This window comes from Atta colombica, unplaced genomic scaffold (genome assembly GCF_001594045.1).
Source record: "Atta colombica isolate Treedump-2 unplaced genomic scaffold, Acol1.0 scaffold126, whole genome shotgun sequence".
NCBI classification, from domain to species: Eukaryota; Metazoa; Arthropoda; class Insecta; order Hymenoptera; family Formicidae; genus Atta; species Atta colombica.
Window position 1 is genome coordinate 4,156,183 of NW_017259213.1, and position 21,500 is coordinate 4,177,682.

Here is a 21,500-nt window from a genome sequence, read left to right on the forward strand (position 1 = left end):
TAATATACATTTTTAGAAAGTTTTATTTAAAAAGCTGATCAATAACAAGTATATTACTGTTCTTCAGTAATACACTTGTTGATTTGGCTATATTTGGAAACGAATTATTACTAATATAATTTGTGTGCTTGATATGTGTGCTTTATGCAGGTTATATTTCTTTTCTTAAATTATGCATTGGAATCAACATTGACGTTGTTTCACGTTTGTATCGAATCTTCTCTAAGAGCTGTTTACTTTGGTAAAAATCCAATAAATATTATATACACAACATTGTCGAATATTCCGGAATATCCTTTAATATTTACCTGGCAATACAGTATATTATAAACAATGGTTTGCTTATTCTTTGTCATTTTTCACTCTTTAAAGAACGAGACTAGTGCAAGTGGCGAGCAGATAACGGGCTTTAGCGATTAGCGGATTCATTCATCGACATTAATTTATTACACTCATGCATAAAGATAAAGGACCAGAAAGTTATGTGCGAGGCAAGAAGTCGACTCTGATATCGAACTTTTTAGCTAAAGATTAATTAATAGCTAATTTAACTTAATTGATCATTCATTTAATGATCTTCTCTCTGAATTCAGTAATTTGTTGTTTATTTTATATATTGTTGATATTTATTATTGTTGTAGAGAATCTCAAAATTTATACGAATAAAAAAAAAATAATTGATACATTGGATGAGTGACTAAAACAACCAGAATTTTGTTATAAACATTGAGTACACAATGGAGAGGGAGGAAGTATTATTATTCATTCTTATATTCTAATTTTTCCTTATTTACCTTATTTATCTCTTTTATATTACATCCACATTTAAATGCATGACAATCATATTTGCTGCAGTTTTAAAGGATTTACTTGAATATGCGTGCGTGTGCGTGTGCGTGCATGCGTGCGTGCGTGCGTGCGTGCGTGCGTGCGTGCGTGCGTGCGTGCGTGCGTGTGTGTGTGTGTGTGTGTGTGTGTGTGTGTGTGTGTGTGTGTGTATTTAAATTTAATAAAGATTTTTCAAAGTTTTTCAAAAAAAATTTTCTATGAAACATAATTATAAAATAATTATATGCAGAGGATAAACGTCAGATCAAGAAAAATAAAATCTTGTTAAATAGAACTCGTAAACTAATAGTAGAAAATCATCCAAAAATAACTTTTCACACTTACATCTTGAATTATTTGATTCGAATGTGACTGGGCTAACTGCGCTCTGGAGTCTCAACCAAAGTGACGACGTAGTAGCACAAGCTGTAACCACTTCGTTTCTGTAAGACTCCTAGTGTTCCAATCCTATTGTTTGAGAAGATACATGGATTTGGGGTTTGCAAACTCCATTACTGGAAACCGGATTGAGGATGCTTTCGTGGGAGGTTTACAGGATGAAGAACGAAAATGATGACGAAGAGTACATTTCGCGCATTCTTGGTCTCGGTCGAGTATCTTGCATAACGAATATACATTATATTATTATTTTACATGAAAAATAAAAACTTGAATGCACAAATAATTGTTGGGCGAATTGAATTTTAAAGCTCCTTTTATATAGTTAATCAGTTCTTTTTAAAAAGTAATAATTTTGCTTGGCAACTTGAATAAAAATCCATTGTATTACTAACTCCTTTGCTTGTTAGTTATCTCAATTCTGCTTACGTAGCCAAGCAATATTATTAAATATAATTATTAAAGAAAATTACGTTTTTAGTCTTATTATCTTCAATTATCTTAGAGACAACTGAAAACGTAATTTTCATAATCGGATTAATATATAACCGTACAATTGTAGAATTAATTTCTTCGTTTAGAAAATCTCCAGATGATATTCTTTGAAAATCATGCCCCTATGTATTCAACAATATTACGTATATCAATCAACAATATTACATCTGTGCTTTTCTCTTTTTATTCATTCATCTACAAAAATATATCTTTTTTTATTATAGATGTGAAAGCATGAAAAAGTACAGTTAACACAATGGACTGTTACTGCCTACAAGAAATATGTACTATTTCGTGCCATTTTATCGCACATCTGCATGCTACAAATGTTGAAATGGTAGATACAGCAAAACAGAGATAGCTGGAGCAAAATATATTTCAATATAGCGTTTAAAAGAAATCTCTTTAATGTCAGTTTATTGAGTTTAAAGTTGAAGGCACGGAAATAAATTGCAAAAGTTCCATATTTTTGTCCGTTAAAAGTTTTTGCCGCTTTACAAATTAGGATATTGTTTCTTTGAATATCATTCTTTTTACACAATTTTATAAAAGTGCGTGTTCAATTAAAAAATCGTGTCGAATAAAAAAATTGCGCCCATTTAAAAACACGATGAGCACGGATTTGATTGGGATCAAGTTATTTTATTCCTGTTGCGTCTGCAAACCATAAGATTTAAAGGTCAGCACTACGGGATTAATAAATCTGTTTCGAGGTCGAAAAATACGATATCACCTATGCTCGATAACCTGCACGAACTGCACAAACCGTTTCTCGCTTTCGTCGACATTTGATAACATATCGGATCAACCTTTATCGGCAATATTGATCCATGAGATCGCTATTTAAAGAAACGCTTTATTCACAATGGCTTCTGTTTACAACGTTTAATGTGCGAATCGATAATACTGCATTATACATTACATAATTTTCATATTATAAGTAATAAATTTGAATACAATTATATTGTTGATTGAGAAAATAATTATTTATGTGAAAATGATTTATAAATGATTAAATTTCCAGTTACAATCGTATCTCATAATTGCACTTTTGACTGCCTATTTTTTTTTACATAAATTATCTTTAAACGCGTAATAATATGAACAATATTCGAATAACAGACTCTATTTTTACTAACTTAAAAATTTCATATTATTAAATATCTATATAATATAATAAATAATTTAAAAAATGACAAATATGAGTGTATTTTTACGATTGTTGAATTATAGCGCACATAAAATAATTTTATAATTTTTATAAAATAATTTTTGATAAATTTATTATAAACTGAGATAAATAATAAATTTTTATTTTATAAAATAATTTTATTTCTGCGCTCTAACAATCGCATGCGACTCATATTTGTTGTTCTTTTGATTATTTGACATTATCGCGAGTCTGAGTTTGTAGTAGTGAATTATAACTCATGATACACTCTTTATTAATACAACAAAATAAATACAGAATGTTTATTAATAACAAACAAATCGTTATAATGAATCTTTTATTCATAATCGTGTCACATTTATTATTTGTCCTACGTATTTTATATTTATATTAATAACATGTGTTATACACGCATATACATATAAGGTAAATGTGTCAATTAGTAGATAAGTAAAGACATGATTTAATCATTAGATGAAATAACAAAAATTTAAATATTAAGCTTTTAATGATATGTACGATTCTACGATTCTCTAATGAAAGTAAAGCGTAAGATTAAAAGGAACATAAGTCGAATATAAAAGGAGAGTACAGAAGCGTATAAGCAAACATTCTAAGGGGTGTAGATTGGAACAATGGAACGTAAACGAAGTGTTAAAATGCTTCGTAAACGCTTTATGCTTCTTTTATGTTCCATTGTTCCAATCTACGCTCTTTATAGAATATTCGCTTACATCTGTTTCTATCACTCTTCTTTACATATTTGACTCGTGTTCCTTTCTGCCTTGTGCTTTTTTTACTAAAATAAATAAAATCATTGTTTATGGAAATTTAATAAAATAAATTAGAATTATACATATATCATTAAAAGCTTAATATTTAAAATTTTTATCATTTTGTCTAATAATTGGGTCATGTGACATGTCTCCTATCTACATTTACCTTATTATTTAGTATACTACTATACAACCATACTACCTATACAATCACCAAATAAAAAAATAAATTGATGAATATTTCGTATGTCCTCTTTATATTTCCAGGTTATGCAAAAGTCATGTCGTTGTGGATTCATGTATGGGGAGCTAACGGACAAGGAAACGATTGCCAGAATCGAGGAATGCCTCGAGGGTCAAATTCACGATCAATTCGAGATCTTGCTGTACAAGAAGACCAGTGAGTTATTACTTTTATAAATCTTCGCATGAAAGCTTAAATGTGGTGTTCGTGCCTTTTTACGAGTATCGATGGTTTTCAATGTAGCGTTCTTGGTTAGTATTTAATATACAGAAAGGAAGAATGATCGGAATGAATGTTCAGAGAATTATACGGATCTAAAATTTTATATTTTTTGATTTTCTAACGCATAAAATTTAAATGTTTATTCGTTGGTTTATTTTGCGTGATAAAGCCAGTAAATATGTATAGATAAAATAAATATTTAGATAAAAAAACAAAATCATGATTTTTTATGAACGACCTTATTATAACGATTTAAAAAGATGAAATTATTTGGTTTCTGTTTATCTAAACTCGACGAATTGTTCTAGTTCTCTTACAAGAAGATGTAATTTTGACGAAATTTACATGATGTAATGAAAATCTGTCAGTGGCAAGTTTTTCTTTATGCGTTTATCACACAGGATAATTGGATAGCTATGCAAAAAGGTAGTTGGAAAGGGAGAAAAAACTACTCGCGGAATCTCGACCAGAGGAGTTATTGCGCGAAATTTGCATGCGCGTGTTTATCGGGCCAACATCTAGTTTCCTATTGCGCCACCATGCACTTTATGCATTGTGCACGGTGCGGAAACGTTAGAGGTACCCGACAATCAGCAGAGTCTATGTATTTAATGGAAAACAAAACGTCGTCGCTTAACGTAAGGGAACCAACGTTTTGCTGGCGTAACAGCGCCGTTACGTTAATTAGAATATGTACACCACTGGAAACGTGCAATTTATAACTTTTTCATGTAGCAATAAGCTATAAGAAAATAGTGTTACATTATTTTTTTTTTCAAATATAATAAAATATCTTAATTTCTTTTTTAAGTTATAAACAGATACGAAAATTGAATTAATAATTGCTATTCTATAAACATTTGATATTTCACTGTTATTAAAGTGAGAATGGACTAGATGGAATATAATAGTATTTATCGAAAGTTAAATTATGAAAATTTAATTTTGCATTGTTTCTCATTCTTTTCCCCATCATTATATGTATATTTTGCACTTAAAAAATTATAAATATAATAAGAATAATATTGTACTGAAAAATAATTTCTTAAAATAACAACTTTATTTATTAAGTGTGTGTAAATTTTTAAAGCACGTTATAGAAGCATATATATGTTATAGTTACAATGTTTGCAACAACAATTGCTGAGCAACAGCAAAACTGTCGATTCCCGTTTTAAAACGCCTCGAGACACGAAATGTATCAATGTGCATGCACAATATTTGGTGGAATATCAAAACGTAACTATCTGCATACATCATCGATAAGTTTCGCGTTTTGCTGGTCGTTCTGCCATCATGTCGCATCATCTGGCTCTAATATTCATGTGTTATCTCATTTCGACGAATATTTGATTATTTTCTCTATAAAAGGAAACATTAAATGCACCTCCCTTAATGCACATACTAAGCATAATAACGCAAGATCGTTCTGTTTAAAGGTAGCCCAAGAGGTATGTCTAGCACAGATTCACAAAAGCGTGCTCGCAAATGCCAGTAAGTCACCCACGAATCTAAAATCTATGCAAAGGATATCATATATACGACAGATATACTTATCACATCAATAATAAATTTAAAAATTAGCGTTAAAATTTAAATTTAATTCTAAATCTTTAATTCCTTAAAATTTCTTAAAAAGACCACGAAGCTTAAACTAAGCACTATTAACTATTATATTAAATTCTGTTCATTATAGGATAAAAAAAATAAAATATTTGAAATTTGTTAAAATTATTGTTAGTATTTTTATAATTATCTTAACTTTTTCCGAAATTTTCTCTTTAAAATTAGAATATCCACTTTGTGGAAAAGAGCTACATTTCCTTCGTAATCGGAGCTAGAGCAGAAAGATTACTTTGCAATAGCACCATTTGCCGATAGTTCACAAAATAGATCACGGACATTATTTTTGTGCTGCTCGTTTGGTGAATCTAAGTACTTTTTTGTCGGAAAACCATAGTCGACAGTCCTTATCGTCGGAAGAGAGACGCGGAGATAAATGCAATGACGTTCATTTTTCTCTTCGAATAGAGGGAGAAAGAAAGTCACTCTTCGAGAATTATCAAAAATTTACGAGGTTGATTAACTCGTAGGAATAAGATTGTAAAAGACAAATTAATTACGTGCCATATTACAGGAAACGAAGATTCTTTCTTACAGAAAATTTATTTTTACTTACATTTCATATAGTCTCTTCTTAATAGCACATAGTATATATGTAGTTACATTATCGTTCATAAGTATAGGAATGTTTGTGATTTTCTCGCACATAAAGTTAAATATTTTAAATATGAAGAAAAGTCATAGAGAATTTTTTGCAAATGTATTTCAAAAAAGAAGAATAAAGCTTTAAATCTAAGTATTAATTTTACTTCTACAATAGTTTATATTTCTAAAATTTTTTTTTTAATAAAAAATGTAGAAATTGAAATTTCACACAAAAAATTCGATATTATTGCGAAAAATCGTCGTAAATTTTTTCATTGTAAAAACATTTTAAAGCTTACTTTAAGATATTTATTTGTTAAATTTTATCCGATGACTTGATTTCATCAAGTTGCATTCAAAATAAAACAAAAATATTTAAAAAATATTTCAATTTTTAATTTTATGTAATTTAAGAACAAAACATTGAAGGCATAAAGATAAAACATAGAAATTTAAAGTTCCGTCTTTCCTCTTTAAAACATTTTTTTAAGGTTTTTTCACGATTTTTTTTATCAAGATACTTAACTTTTTGTGAGATACGAGAAAATCACAAGCGTTTCCGAATTTATAAATGATAGCACGTGTATACTGTCATAAACATCTCGATTTCAATTTCTATAATTTTTTATCAACATTTCAAAATTGATACTATACTATACTTATTATAGCATATATATATACTTTTTATAGCATATAATATAATGTATATTTACTTATATATTTTTTATTTACTTAAATTGTTATTAATATCTATATCATATTGATGAAAATTTTTAATTTAAAGATCAAATTTGATTTATTATCGCATTTTATTGATTGCTCATAGAATTAATAACAAATCTTTATAACTTTTTTGTCAGTTTTTCCTAGATTATGCAAATTGAAAGTATATAATATGATTGTAGAAATTCAATTTAATTCAATTATTACTCATTAATAAAACCAAAACATCAGCTAAGTTAGAGAAGCCAAGTACGGTCAAAGTTGGATGTAAAAATAATATTTCTACCCATATTATATTTATTTCAGATATATGACCGCCGATTACTTTCAGCATACAACACAATCAACTGAAATAAAATTAATCTCACAAATTAATTGTCGCTACTCTCTAACATCTTAAAGCTACGCTTTAACACCTTAAACTTTTTTACAAATCGAAATATTTCGGTCAATTCTATCACTTTTTCTTATCATCTTCTTCTTAACAAATTTTACTTCATATGTGCTGATATTCTACGTAAATTCTATGATACTGTTTTTATTTATTTTTAGTGCATAACACGCTCTGTAACAGCATAACGCATGTTGCCATATAATTATGCCATTTATATTCAGCGTATGATTACCATCCGCATTTAATATTGAATAATCAAGATAATTTTGATATTCTGCGATAAATATGTTATCTTATATTTTATAGAAATTATAACTCTTAATAGAATATTTTAAATTAGTATTTAATAAATTTTTATTAAATGATATAACAATTACTAGATTTATCATAGAAAATTATTTCAATGTCTGAGTTTTTTTTTGTCATAATTATCTCGATTATTAAATTCCGTTCGTTTCATTTCAAATTAGTTAAAACTGTAGTTATACTTTCTCATAGTGATGACTTACACTTTTTATTATTCCTCGAAACATGGTCGGTATTTCCGTTGTCGATGTACGTGTCAATATATATATAACTTCCCATATGCCGCTGTCGCTCGACAGGCTTACAAGGTTGCTTAATTAAGCCAGCTGTCGATAAATATCCACATAGGAGTAGATACAAAATATTATCGAACATTTATATATTACTTGTATTCCCTCGGATCCAAAATTTCATCCATGTTTGAATTCCTGTATTTTTTCATTAATCCGCGATAAAAGAACAACAAATTCTAACGAATTCTATTGTTAAAGTAGTATATTTTTTTAAGATTACGTAAAAATATATTTCATCAAAGAATAACGTAAAGATATAAAATATCCAATTAAAAATATCCAAAATGTCAAAAAATTTATTTTTATATTTACTAGCATTTTTTCTAGGATTTGTCGACATTGCAAATGTATTTTAATATACGTCACAATGATATATTTTGATTAATATAATATAAATTTCTTTTTATTATTCAATACATATATTATTGTTTTCTTCTCCTTTGCTCTACTTTAATTTATTCATTACTCATCATATCATTTATTTGCATGCTAGCATGCTTTACATTACAAAATATCATAAGTAAGTCCCTAATTAGATTTCATTGGCCCGAACTCGCATCCAGCTTCGATCCTGCATGTCGAATTTGACATTGTGGACAAGTGTGACTAGTATTACAATAATTTAATACATAGTACTTTATTACTTGGATTGACGAAGAAACATCATTATATTATAAGGATTAAGCATTAACTTAGAAATTTAATATTAGAAAATATATTACTATTAGAAAATATAAAATCTAATTAATTTAACTAAAGCCACGTAATAACATATGGACGAATGTTTTAAATTCTTACATCTTATCTGTAATATTTGAGAATTTTCTCGCATCGAAGAAAATTTTTCGTATTTTCTTACAATAAAAATATCTCATTTTAGCACTTCTTTAAAATATCTTCGACATTTTTCTTGTTAATCGTGTTGATTGTATTATCTTATTAATTCTTATTTTTAAAAACTTATCTAATTTATAACAATAGTACGATTAGTTCTTATATTTCAATTTTTCTTCTTTCGCACTTTTATTACTGTATATAGCAGATCATTTTATTGGAGTATATCTTTTGACACACGTAGCATAGATTCTTCTAGATTCCGGCAACTGAATTGATGACCAGCTGACTCGCTGATTTAATATAGCCTCTGCTAGAGAAATAAAATTCGTAATCTTTTTGCAACTGATAGTGCTTGAAAGAATAAATTAAATATTAGATTTTCTTTTTTAATATCAGCATTATCCTTTTTTATCCATAGAGACACCATTATGGCTGCTGTTGCAAATAGCACCCATCAAAAACGAACGAGACCTCGTGGTCTTGTTCCTATTGACTTTTCGAGACATTACCGCTTTGAAACAACCTATCGAAACGGACGACAGCAAAGGCGGCCTCTCCAAGTTCGCCAAACTCGCCAGATCAGTCACCAGATCGAGATCGGTTCTAGTTTCTCAATTCAGCTCCCATCTGCCGGCTTTGAAAGATACAGCTGTACCGACTACCACCAAACAATCGCATTTGGGTCATGTAAGTTGTTGAAATGATAGTTGTTTTCATAATTTTATTAAAAATCTTCATCTTTTTATATTTGTATATCGCTTTTATATCGTAATTTTCCTACACGGAAAGAATCTCTCTTAGAATTTGCTCTGAAAATATGATAATTTTGGGACAACATTACATTTCGAAGAATTTTATGTAAATTTCTTTCATTCATTAATAAAACTACAATAAAATATAAATTAATTTTACTAAATGCATGGTAAAAATCTTGAAAATATTGTATTATACCACACTATCATATTTTCAGGGTAAAATTTAAAAGATAATTCTTTCCATGTAATCTTTAAAATGTTTTCTTTCAAAAATCTTTAAAATATATATCTCGATATCCCTTTTTTTACCGTGGCTAAAAGTATATAAGTATTATTATCATTTCAAAACAGTCAATATGATGAATTATAGTAGTAGTCAATCTATACATTTATAAATCGATGAAATAAAAACGTATTTTCAATACGACTTCGTCAGAAAATGGAAAGCTGAGACCACATCTGCATGAATTTTTCTTTAAAATCAACCTAGAAAGCTTATACATTTGAAAGTTTTGAAGTGTGAAAAGCTAATGGAGTCAAACTTGATGTAAGAAAAAGATATCAGATAAAAGAGATATATATGATGGATAAGAAATCGATATTTAAATGATAAAAATAATTCGTTCTCTTTGATGGTTTATTTTAACATATATCTATCAATATAAATAAAATTTATGAAGAAATATCTTTAAGTAACGAATTATATAAATATATAAATGTATAAATTTATGTAAACAAATTTGTATAAATGTATAAATTTATGTAACAACAATTATTTTTATGATAATTTTTATGATATTTTTCACACAAGAATTTGCCTCTTGATATATATTTCGACATTATGATCTTCTTTTAGATGATGTCCCTAAGCGGCGATGTTATGCCACAATACAGACAAGAAGCACCGAAAACCCCGCCACACATTTTATTACATTACTGCGCATTTAAGGCAATTTGGGACTGGATTATTTTATGTTTGACTTTTTACACAGCCATCATGGTGCCGTATAACGTCGCGTTTAAAAATAAGACTAGCGAAGATGTCTCTCTATTAGTTGTAGACAGTATCGTTGATGTGATATTCTTCATCGACATTGTGCTAAATTTTCACACAACATTTGTTGGCGCTGGTGGAGAAGTCGTATCTGATCCGAAGGTAACTTTAGCTTTATCAACATTTTTTCGTAAGCAATTTAATTATCTATTAAAAATAAATGTTTATATTTTATATTTGTATTTGGAATTATTACAAATCCTATAAATAACTCGCAGTTTTGTGAAATAATTTGTTCACGATAGTGTAATGAATATATATGTATAATAGTAATTTACTTTCATACATAATAATAAGAATAAATGCGTAATAGCTATGTTTTCATAACGTAATACTTTGATACTTTCAGGTAATCAGGATGAATTATCTGAAATCTTGGTTCATCATAGATCTACTAAGTTGTCTACCATACGATGTATTTAACGCCTTCGACCATGATGAGGATGGAATAGGTAGCCTGTTTTCGGCTCTGAAAGTAGTACGGTTGCTGCGACTCGGTAGAGTTGTACGCAAGTTAGATCGTTATCTGGAATATGGTGCCGCGATGCTCATTCTTCTACTCTGTTTCTACATGTTGGTTGCTCACTGGCTGGCCTGTATTTGGTACGTCATATTAAGGTGATTTTACCCTGTGTACACACACGTATTCAAGGTAACACACACCTCTTTGACTGAGATACGTACGTCGCGTAATACAATCATTACTGTACAACATTACATACTCGTACAAAAACGAAGATATTCTGTGATATTCGTTATATCCAAACATGCTTCCACTTTTTTATGTATATATGTTTTACATACAATATTTATGTATATCTGTTGTTTCATTATATCTTAAAAATTGAGCGTTATCTATATTATATTATTTTACTAACCATCATTCTGTCGAAAAAAAGAAGAAATTTAATTGAATATAAAACGTTGCTCCCTAGATATTTTTTTTATTTAATTTTATTAAAAATAATTTTTTATGAAAGAGGACGAATGCACAGAGACAATACAAAGCAACGATATCCAGTTATTACATTAAGTCAAAATTCATCCAGAATGTGGAAGCATTTAAATGTATAAACAAGAACGTTAAATTTAACTCCGCGCGATCGTAAAAGAAATAGCATAGTATCTCGCATCCAAATGTGATCTTTTTTGATATCGTATCAATTTTTGGTCCGATGAATCTGATATAGTAAGAAATTTCCTCGCATTAAAGGTATTCGATAGGGAGATCAGATGCTGATAATGGGGTGCAATATTCGTGGTTGTGGAAATTGGCTAACGTTACCCAGTCACCATATAGCTACTTGTGGACCAATGCCAGCACTGCACCCGAACTAGTAGCTGGCCCGTCACGCCGTACGATGTATGTCACTGCTCTTTACTTCACAATGACTTGTATGACCTCTGTGGGCTTTGGAAATGTTGCAGCCGAAACCGACAATGAGAAGATTTTCACTATCTGTATGATGATCATAGCTGGTATGGATACCATTATAATCTTGAATCTAATTATAAATGTAAATCAGCTACAAAAGGAATATCTCGATCATCCGACAAGTTAGATGAAAAAAAAATACTTACGAATATTTCAACGAAGTTAGATGAAAAAAAAAAAAAATACTTGCGAATATTTTGTATAAAATAAATTTAAAGAATTTTTTCTCTTTCCCTTTCTCTTCTTCCCTCAACCAGCCTTATTGTATGCTACGATCTTCGGTCATGTTACCACTATCATCCAACAAATGACATCCGCTACCGCCAAGTATCACGATATGTTAAACAACGTGAGAGAATTTATGAAGCTACATGAAGTACCGAAAGCTCTTAGTGAGCGCGTCATGGATTACGTCGTTAGCACGTGGGCGATGACCAAAGGCTTGGATACGGATAAAGTTCTTAATTACTGCCCTAAAGACATGAAGGCCGATATTTGCGTGCATCTTAATCGGAAGGTCTTCAACGAACATCCCGCTTTCAGGTAAATTCTACAATCATATATAAAGATTGTATACTTTTAAATTTAATTTAAAAATTAACTAATATTAAATTAAAAATGTAATAGTAATTATAAATGTAATTATAAATGTAATTAGATCATTATTGTAAATTATAATAATTTTAATTCGCTATGCTTGTTTACTATTTAGATTAGCGTCTGATGGATGTCTGCGTGCCTTGGCGATGCACTTCACAATGTCACATAGCGCACCCGGCGATCTGCTCTATCATACAGGAGAATCCATCGATTCTTTGTGCTTTATCGTAACTGGTAGCCTCGAAGTCATACAAGATGACGAAGTAGTGGCAATACTAGGGAAAGGCGACGTTTTCGGCGACAGCTTTTGGACGAATCCAACGATCGGCCAGAGTGCAGCGAATGTTAGGGCGCTTACTTATTGCGATTTGCATACAATCAAACGAGATCGGCTCTTAGAGGTGTTGGACTTTTATCAAGCTTTTGCAAACTCCTTCGCCAGGAACCTGATTCTAACTTACAACTTGAGTCATCGGGTGAGTTTCTCAAATATTTAATTTTTAATTTTTTTTTTTGCAAATATGTTTATTGTAATGAAAAGGGTCAAATCAAATATGACAATTAAAATATAGGATTTTGATTGTTTATTGAACTTTTAATAGATCTTACATTATTGTGATGATTTGCTTTGACTTTATAATGGCAAATGATCAGAGTGTTTGCATATTTCTTTGCACGACGATTATACAGTCTTAGTTAATAAAAGCAATTTGTATGGCACACGATTATTCGTTTATAAATAATCAACATATGCAAAGAACAATAAATTAACAATTACAATAAACGACTCGTCAGGCACTAGACAATAGGCATTCGGATAACGTAACAATCAACATTCTTTAATATCGTATCATTGATTTCATAAATACTCGTGTATTTATACATGACATTAACAAAATTATACAAGTATGACTGAATGATTGAAGAAATAATCGCGAATTGAAAGATATCAGGCCGTTTTAAAAGGGGACAAAAGTCCTAATAATATATATTTAGATAAATAATTATAAATAAATAGTCTTACACAAGACTGTAAAAAATGTGGAATTCATTCATACAAACAAATAAGCGTTTTTCGTTCAGACTTCCGCAACAATTTTCGTAATATAATTCGTTTCTGTAATAGTTTTAATTGTTTCTCTCGTCGCTATCACGTGAATTCGTTTCAACTTTAAAGATACGCACTCGTGTAAAATAGGAGGATTCCTCTTTCATATCGTAAACATTATTATAGTTATGTATAATTATGAGTTTTTTAATACATTTCTCGTACCCGCATATATTCCATTACAACTATAAGAATCGATAACAATAATTATATAGATTTTATTCTGTAAAATCAATTGATCAATTTCAAATATCTACAAATATCTTTAGAACTAACATTTTCTCTCTCTCTTTCTCTCTGCTCAATATCTCTTAAAAATCTCTATATTTATCACAATTACACTTGTTCTTCGCGAAGTCCCTCACTGTGTAACTTACGACCGGACAATTCTAGCATGACCTTCGATGTCGGATCTTGATCCAACACAGACTGCATTTCGCGCATGTCCTCTTCCACATCTGGCACTGGACCGACTCCCCATACCTCGCAATGTTTGATTTTGAAGTCTTCCTTACCGCTAAGCTGTACATAATTTTGAAAAGTCGTGCACGACAAACTTGATTTGCCGGTGCCGTATTCGCAATCCAACCAGAGGCCAGGATAATTAAGCTGTCCCCCCATAAGCAGGCCATTAGGCATCGTTTGCTGATGGAGATTGAGATACTGATAGTGATTGTTGTAATTCGTCGATGAAAATGTCAATATTTCCGGCTCAAGCTTGAATAGGAATGACGTTTGATTTCCTATAAAATTCGGTCCTAGTTTCCAGCTGTCCGAGGCGAAACCCCCAAATACATGATCATCCATATCTTGAAGTATAATAATTGTAGCACCTTGCATCACGATTCTTCCTAACATAGTTGAAAATGATTCACCATGCACCTGACTCGAAAACAGAAATCGCCATTCGTTACGTAATTCGTGTGGCAGACTCAAATTTAGGAACAGAACATCTCCCAAACCTAATATACTTGGAAAGTGCGGTATATTTTCTAAACCCTTGCATAACGGCAAAAGGTTCAGATCGTTTATACGCGCTCCTGTATTCTTATCGCTACCCTTCTTTTGAGAGACTAAATAGAGGTATTGGAAAACGTGCGATTGAATATTCTTAAATGTAGCAGCTGTCATAAACCAACTTTCCACTTGATCGACAGTCAACACATCCCCATACTTGATCAAATCCTCACAGAGACTGCGAGAACGCATTCCTATGCGCCTAGTGTTGACCGTGCAACCGATGCTACTCCAAGTGAGGTAATGCGCATTGACAGAGTTCTTTTGTAGCCGTAAGTAAGAATTAATCGTTGCTTGAAGATAATGAAGGAACGAAGCAGTGGATATTTCATATTTTTGCTCTTCCTCCGAGAGACCATCAAAGATTAAATTGGTGCGTTCCTCGGGATTACCGCGTACGGCAAAGACATAGAGTCGACCAAAGTTCTCCCCGTTGATGGTCGAGACTTTCTTTCCTGGATCATGACAGAGAAATCGAACTATAAATTGCAATAAAGCATCATCCAAATGTATCGACCAATGTTTGAATATGTCTTCGCGTTTGATGGAACCTGAGCTGCGAGACATAGACTTAAAGAGGTTCTCCACTAATGTCAATTCCTCTGTGGAAAGAATATTTGCTGATGAAGCAGAACGGCTTGATCCATGACCCATCTGTAACAATTATACAATGTTAGTTGTTTCCTTATTTCAAAAGCAGCTTCTATTAATCAACTTTTACTATCTTTACTAATCAAATCATTTTTCTAAATAATAGTTTAATTCTATATGACTTTAGAGACATATTTAACATCACATTACATAGAAGAAAAAGATAAATAAGATTTTCCTCTTTTCCAATCATATTTTAGAATTTGCGCAGAGTATGCTATACGTTTGATTGTTATTTATACTTCGAAATCATAAAAAACAACTAAATATCATAAAATATAATCTATCACGTTATTGATAAAGTGATTGATAAAGATATATATTGATAAAGACACACCTTTCGTACGGGCGAGCAACCTTTCCCGACAGTCCATATACCTCCTGGTCTTTCCGGTCACCCTGTCTATGTCGAGAACGCAAGGACACCACCCTGCACCTGCCTTGGACCGCAGATCCACTGCATCCGCAGATGTCGACTGGAGTCGGCACTGTCGGTGTCGTCGGCGGCGCGACGTTGCGTCACGTTTCGTCACGTCACGTCACGTCACGTCGTCGTGCGGACGACGACGATCGGCTTGAACGAACACGTCAACACGATCACCAGAGGACTTTGAAGGTTATGTGCAACGCGAGCAGCTCGCTGCTACGAGCCGCCACGAGTGCGCACCTCTCATCGACAGCACCTATCGACTTCCATCATGACGCCTGCGCCAACTGACGCACGACGCGCGATGCATCGTTTATGCATCATTTGCGCATTTTCTCCGTTCGTTCGTTCACGAATAATCAAAACTGACGGCGAAACATTTAAATTTGTCGAAATCCGTCTCTCCTTTAATAACGTGGAACAGTTGTGAAGCAGACTAAGTGGCAGCTTAATAGCAAATCGCGGTCTAAGACAAAAATTCGAGAAAACTTCTCGAAAATTTAGAGTAAAAAAACTTCTTTTTATCTCTTTTTTTTTTGGAGACGGAACCTCTGAATTTTTGCACGAATAAACGCAACAAAACCAATTGTATTTAGACTCAATAATAATACAATAGTATTTGTAAAATTACTCTGAGTGTCCGGAATATAAAGAGCGAAAATTGAAAATCCAGCTGATTTATCCTTCAGCTTATTGCACTGTCTATTTCACTTGCAAATGCATTTGTTTATGCGTTAAGTATTTTTTTACTCTCACACGAACTTCTATAGAAACAGGGATAAAAATTCGAGGATCGAGAGATAATTGCTTCGCGAAAATATTCATCGCACAATGTGCGCATAAAAAACAAAAGAGTAGTAAAGGATGAAGGCAGGATAAGGATTGAGGTAGGACAAACTGAGAGAGGACAAGGCGAGGAACGGCACGAAATGCGATTGGATGTGATCTCGTTCAAAGGGAATTATAGGCGCGTTGCTCAAGTTATGCAATTTTCACACGGTAGATGAGATGAGATGACCTGGCCTATGCACAGAGCGCATTCGAGATGACGCACATCCATAATACGTCAAAGTCAAAACACAGCATCGGCTGTTTCCATGCGATTTTCGCATTGGCGCGGAAACGCTTGACTGTTAAGTATTGTTTAAATGAAGATTGATTCTTTCGTTTTCTATTTCCACAAAAAGAAATTTCTGAAAATTATATGTCGAGTGTCGTAAAACGATTAAACACGTGTATCAATAATGCTGTATAATAAATTCCTATAGCATTTTCATCAAATAAGAAATTTATTATATTATTATTATAGAACAAATTTAGGTATAATTAAATATATACTCTAAGAGTAAACACTAACTAACATAATATTATTATTATAAAATTTTATTCAACAATATTAATGTATGTAATACATTAATATTAATGTATGTAATACACATTTATAGGAATTACGTTATTAAATAAGAAATAACATTGATGTTAATGTTAATTGATGTTTACTGGATATAACATATATCTAAAATATAGTAACATATAAAATAATGTATATATGAATTTCTTATATATAATATACATTGTTTTTAATAAGTTTTAATTAATAAACATGTTAATCCCTATGTATCTTTTTTATTTAATTATTATTTAAAAAGAATATTTTTTTATCATGTAACATTAATGAAGGTGAATTCTATGCATAGCTCATCTTTCGGAAAGTCGCTGATGTCCGTCGAGAAAAGGAGTTGGCTGAAAGGAGAAAAAATGAGCCGCAATTGGATCAAGCTCAAGATCATCTGGTTCGCAAGATCTTCTCGAGGTAGAAAATATTCTTGCTTATTGTTTCTATCCATTAGCTACCGAATACGATGTATTCGAGTCTGACATCAATTATTCTTTGGAAGTAAATATGTGAATCATAAGGAATCTATTCCGAGAAATTGAAAATGGAAGTTGTGTAAAATACAAAACATTCGATTACTTTTAAATCAAACTTTATTACTTTTAAATCAAATCCTTAATTATAAAAATAATTATAAAAAATTTAATTTTACGGAATGGATTTCTGCTGAGAAAATTACAATTATTGCAAGCATTAGTTTGTAATTGACGACTTCCGGTTGCCACTGATTAAATCATTCGAAAGTATCTGCTTCGACTGGTTTTGACAATCGTAAAAATCTTTATCGAAGCATGCGAGAGAGCGCAATTTTACACTCAAATTTCTTTTATGTAACGATTAGATATAAGTGACTGTAATTTCCCATGTGATATATATCATAAAATTCTGCATTTTAATTCATAATATTCTCATATATAGAACATGTGCACACGTATAATTAATACACAATTTTTCATAATGTAGCGTAATTATTAATAAATTTTGAATAAAATAAATTTTTCCTACGTACTATCGATAAAATAAGGACAATTTTATTTGAAATTCTGTGCATTAATTAATTTTTATATATGAATAATGTATACTTATGAAAATAATAATAATAAATTGTGAATAAAATAAATTTTTCCTACGTACTATCGATAAAATAAGGACAATTTTATTTGAAATTCTGTGCATTAATTAATTTTTATATATGAATAATGTATACTTATGAAAATAATTAAGAAAATAACTTAAGAAAAATTATTGAAGTAACTATTAAAGAATTAACAAGAAAATTGTAAGATCACATTTATTAAAACTGACTTGAAAGTACTCAAGTTTATTATTACATAATGGTGACAGATGGTTTTAACAGTTCCACATTTTTATGCGTGTGCACATGCAGTATCCTGCGTGACACGTGCGAGACAGAGAGAGAGAGAGAGAGAGAGAGAGAGAGAGAGAGAGAGAGAGAGAAAATGAAAAAGAAAAGAATGAAAGAGATAAAGAATGATAAAAGGTTTTATTGCGGATTTTTGTATCTTCCGTGGCTGTTGCTGAATGTGACTGTTGATCGTGTTGCTTGGCTGGCTTGTTCTTTCCGAAAAGGTTCAAGAGTGATGCGGAAAGCCAGATCGGTATGACCAGGACCGTGAGTGGACGGTCTCATCAGGATTCCGACGAGGAGCTCACTGTGAACGTCCTGCCACCCTGGCCGAGTTTTAGGCAATTTCATTATTTTCTTACGTATTTATTTCTTCTCTAATTCTTTTTTGCCGTTTTCCTCGCTACACGTCTTATTATTATTATTATTATTATTATTATTATTATTATTATTGTTGTTATCATTATTACATCGTTATCTTTTATCATTGAACTTACATTTGTTACCATTAATTACCGTCGTTAATTATGACCATGGCAGTTTTATTAATACCCATCGCAATGTATACTGTATATTATTACATTATGCATATTATACCGGAATACCTGTTTCGATATTCGTGTACATGTGTATATATGTAATACTCATGAATATATTGTGTACCACGACAACGCGCGTGATGCACGTGTCTCCGCGGGTTAATCCCACATTTGCATTCTGATGATTCTAAGTTTCATTAATTAAATGCCTCATTGCGTACTTTTGATTTCTAAGTCATTGTTTGTCAACTTTAAAAATATGAAATAAAATAATTAAAAAAAAAAAAGAATTAAAAAGCAGATATGCTTTGCGCAAAACTTTTATGTGATATGTGTATATCTAACGGAATAGGATTTTTCTTATAAATGATTTATATTTAAAGAAAAATCAATTTTTTGTAATTTTAACGATGATCTTGCAAATAAGGGATTAAACTGCATCTCTTAAAACAAAGATAACAACGTGCAGAATGTTCTTGTACAACATCGACAAACTTGACTCAACTTTAACTTTACAAGAAAATAAAAAACCGATTTTTTTAATGAAAAAAATAAATTTTTAAATACATAAGATTAGAAATAATTTATCAAATTATTTTTAAATGGACAATTTTTAACAGAATTAAGTCTTTATTTGCTTTGATCAGAATTGATTTGTGTTTTGATGAAACCTTAATATAATACTTATAATTAGCTATACTTCGAAAAATTTAACGTTGGACTCCAAGGAAGAGTAAAGAAATCCAAATAAATTCCCCTTGAGACGATATCGATTTCAGATTGGTTTAAGATTTCTCTTTGATATAAAATTTGTCACTGTCATTCTCAAGAACACGCTGCACACATACAGATACTTCCCCAAATCTTTGACGCAATAAATATCGTAATGCGTCCCGTAATGTGCCAGCCGGAAGGTATCACGTACGTGCACTTGCTGTACACACGCTTAAATTGTGAATAATAATAAATTTTCATCGCACGTCTACGTTAAAACACGAGCAAATCAAGAATGATAGCCGCCACGAATATTTCAGACATTTATCCTCGTCAAATGCATTTGCATTATATAATATATTCCATATATTATATTTTTGATAAAATATATAAAATCAATACACTGTTTTGCTTTAAAGTATTATAATGTCATTGATATGATTAATTATGATTTCCCACTGATGTTTATTAAAATAATAAAAGACAAACTAGCAATGGGATTCATTTGACAATGACATAATATTGATATAGTGATATAATATTTAAAGATCATTGGAAATTTCTGTAAATAATTCTAATTTTTACTAATTTTTAATATCAACATTTTATCAAATATTTTGCGTTAATAAAACACTTTGGTTTGTTCGTCCTTCCAGCAACATTTTCACGAGACGTACATTTCATTTGCGATATTGTATCAGTATTATTTTAACGATTATACTGCAGTTTTTAAACGAATGCTAGAGTGCTGTAAGATATACGGCTTTACAAGATCATGCGCATCTTTTTTGCATAATCATGATAACGTTTTATAATTAAAAGCCAGAGTCATATAATATAAATTTCAGGATTTTGTACAGTTTTTATTTCCTCCGTTATACAGCTTTGCAACTTTATCTGCCAGCTTTTATTTTCAACGCTAGAGTGAAATAACATACGTAGTCATAACGCTGGATACTCTGAATCTTTACAAGGTTTGTTAATAAAAAGCAGAAGATCTTAATCGTACAATTTAATATATTTAAAAATTGACATCAGCAATACTTTTCGAGCAAACGATATCTTATTTGTATAATTAAAGACTGCGAATGTATTATGTAATTATTAATCGCGCATAAAATTGCGCAAACTCGTAATGCTGTCGGCGAGATGAGAAACTGCCGAAATCCTGATATATTTATTATGTTTGATCTTCTTTTTCTGCAAAGTGAAGTGCATGTGACGAACGCATACACTCTAGTATTCAAATTTCTCTTTGTCTCCTCTATATAGTTTATTATCTTTATGAGAGTGCATATATACGTACAAACATATATAAAATACTGTCATGCAGATGCCCGAAAAATTATTGGAATGCCAGACAGAAAACTAAATGAATATCACGCTATATTTACGATTTACAGCTACATAATATTCTGCTTTTTAAAAATTTCTATTATAATAATCAACGATTTTATACATATATGTATATATATATATATATATAAATGTGAAGAAAGACACATAAAGAGAAAGATTCAATATAGATAAACGAGAAAGAAG

The 21,500-nt window shown here is 30.8% G+C and overlaps 2 protein-coding genes across 3 annotated transcripts in view; one reads left to right on the plus strand and one right to left on the minus strand.

Moving 5' to 3' along the window:
- LOC108694985 (potassium voltage-gated channel protein eag) overlaps nt 1-21,500 on the plus strand; it is a 60,184-nt gene that overhangs the window by 35,148 nt on the left and 3,536 nt on the right. The window contains exons 3-11 of one of the 2 annotated variants that reach the window (XM_018204685.1): nt 3,937-4,069; nt 9,315-9,583; nt 10,508-10,807; nt 11,055-11,308; nt 11,919-12,184; nt 12,398-12,683; nt 12,853-13,216; nt 17,641-17,756; nt 18,930-19,046. In XM_018204685.1, the coding sequence (XP_018060174.1) occupies nt 3,937-4,069; nt 9,315-9,583; nt 10,508-10,807; nt 11,055-11,308; nt 11,919-12,184; nt 12,398-12,683; nt 12,853-13,216; nt 17,641-17,756; nt 18,930-19,046 (2,105 nt within the window). The remainder of the gene's footprint in view (nt 1-3,936; nt 4,070-9,314; nt 9,584-10,507; nt 10,808-11,054; nt 11,309-11,918; nt 12,185-12,397; nt 12,684-12,852; nt 13,217-17,640; nt 17,757-18,929; nt 19,047-21,500) is intronic. The other variant, XM_018204686.1, reaches the window with a different exon arrangement.
- LOC108694987 (TLD domain-containing protein 1) lies at nt 13,311-16,114 on the minus strand. The gene is made up of 2 exons (XM_018204687.1): nt 15,854-16,114; nt 13,311-15,519 (listed from the first exon to the last, which is right to left on the minus strand). Exon 2 carries the CDS (start codon nt 15,517-15,519, stop codon nt 14,185-14,187), a length of 1,335 nt encoding a protein of 444 aa, XP_018060176.1. The 5' UTR covers nt 15,854-16,114; the 3' UTR covers nt 13,311-14,184.

What these genes read in the sequence shown, in the direction of transcription:
- LOC108694987 (XM_018204687.1), bottom strand. Translation starts at nt 15,519, where the DNA reads ATGGGTCATGGATCAAGCCGTTCTGCTTCATCAGCAAATATTCTTTCC.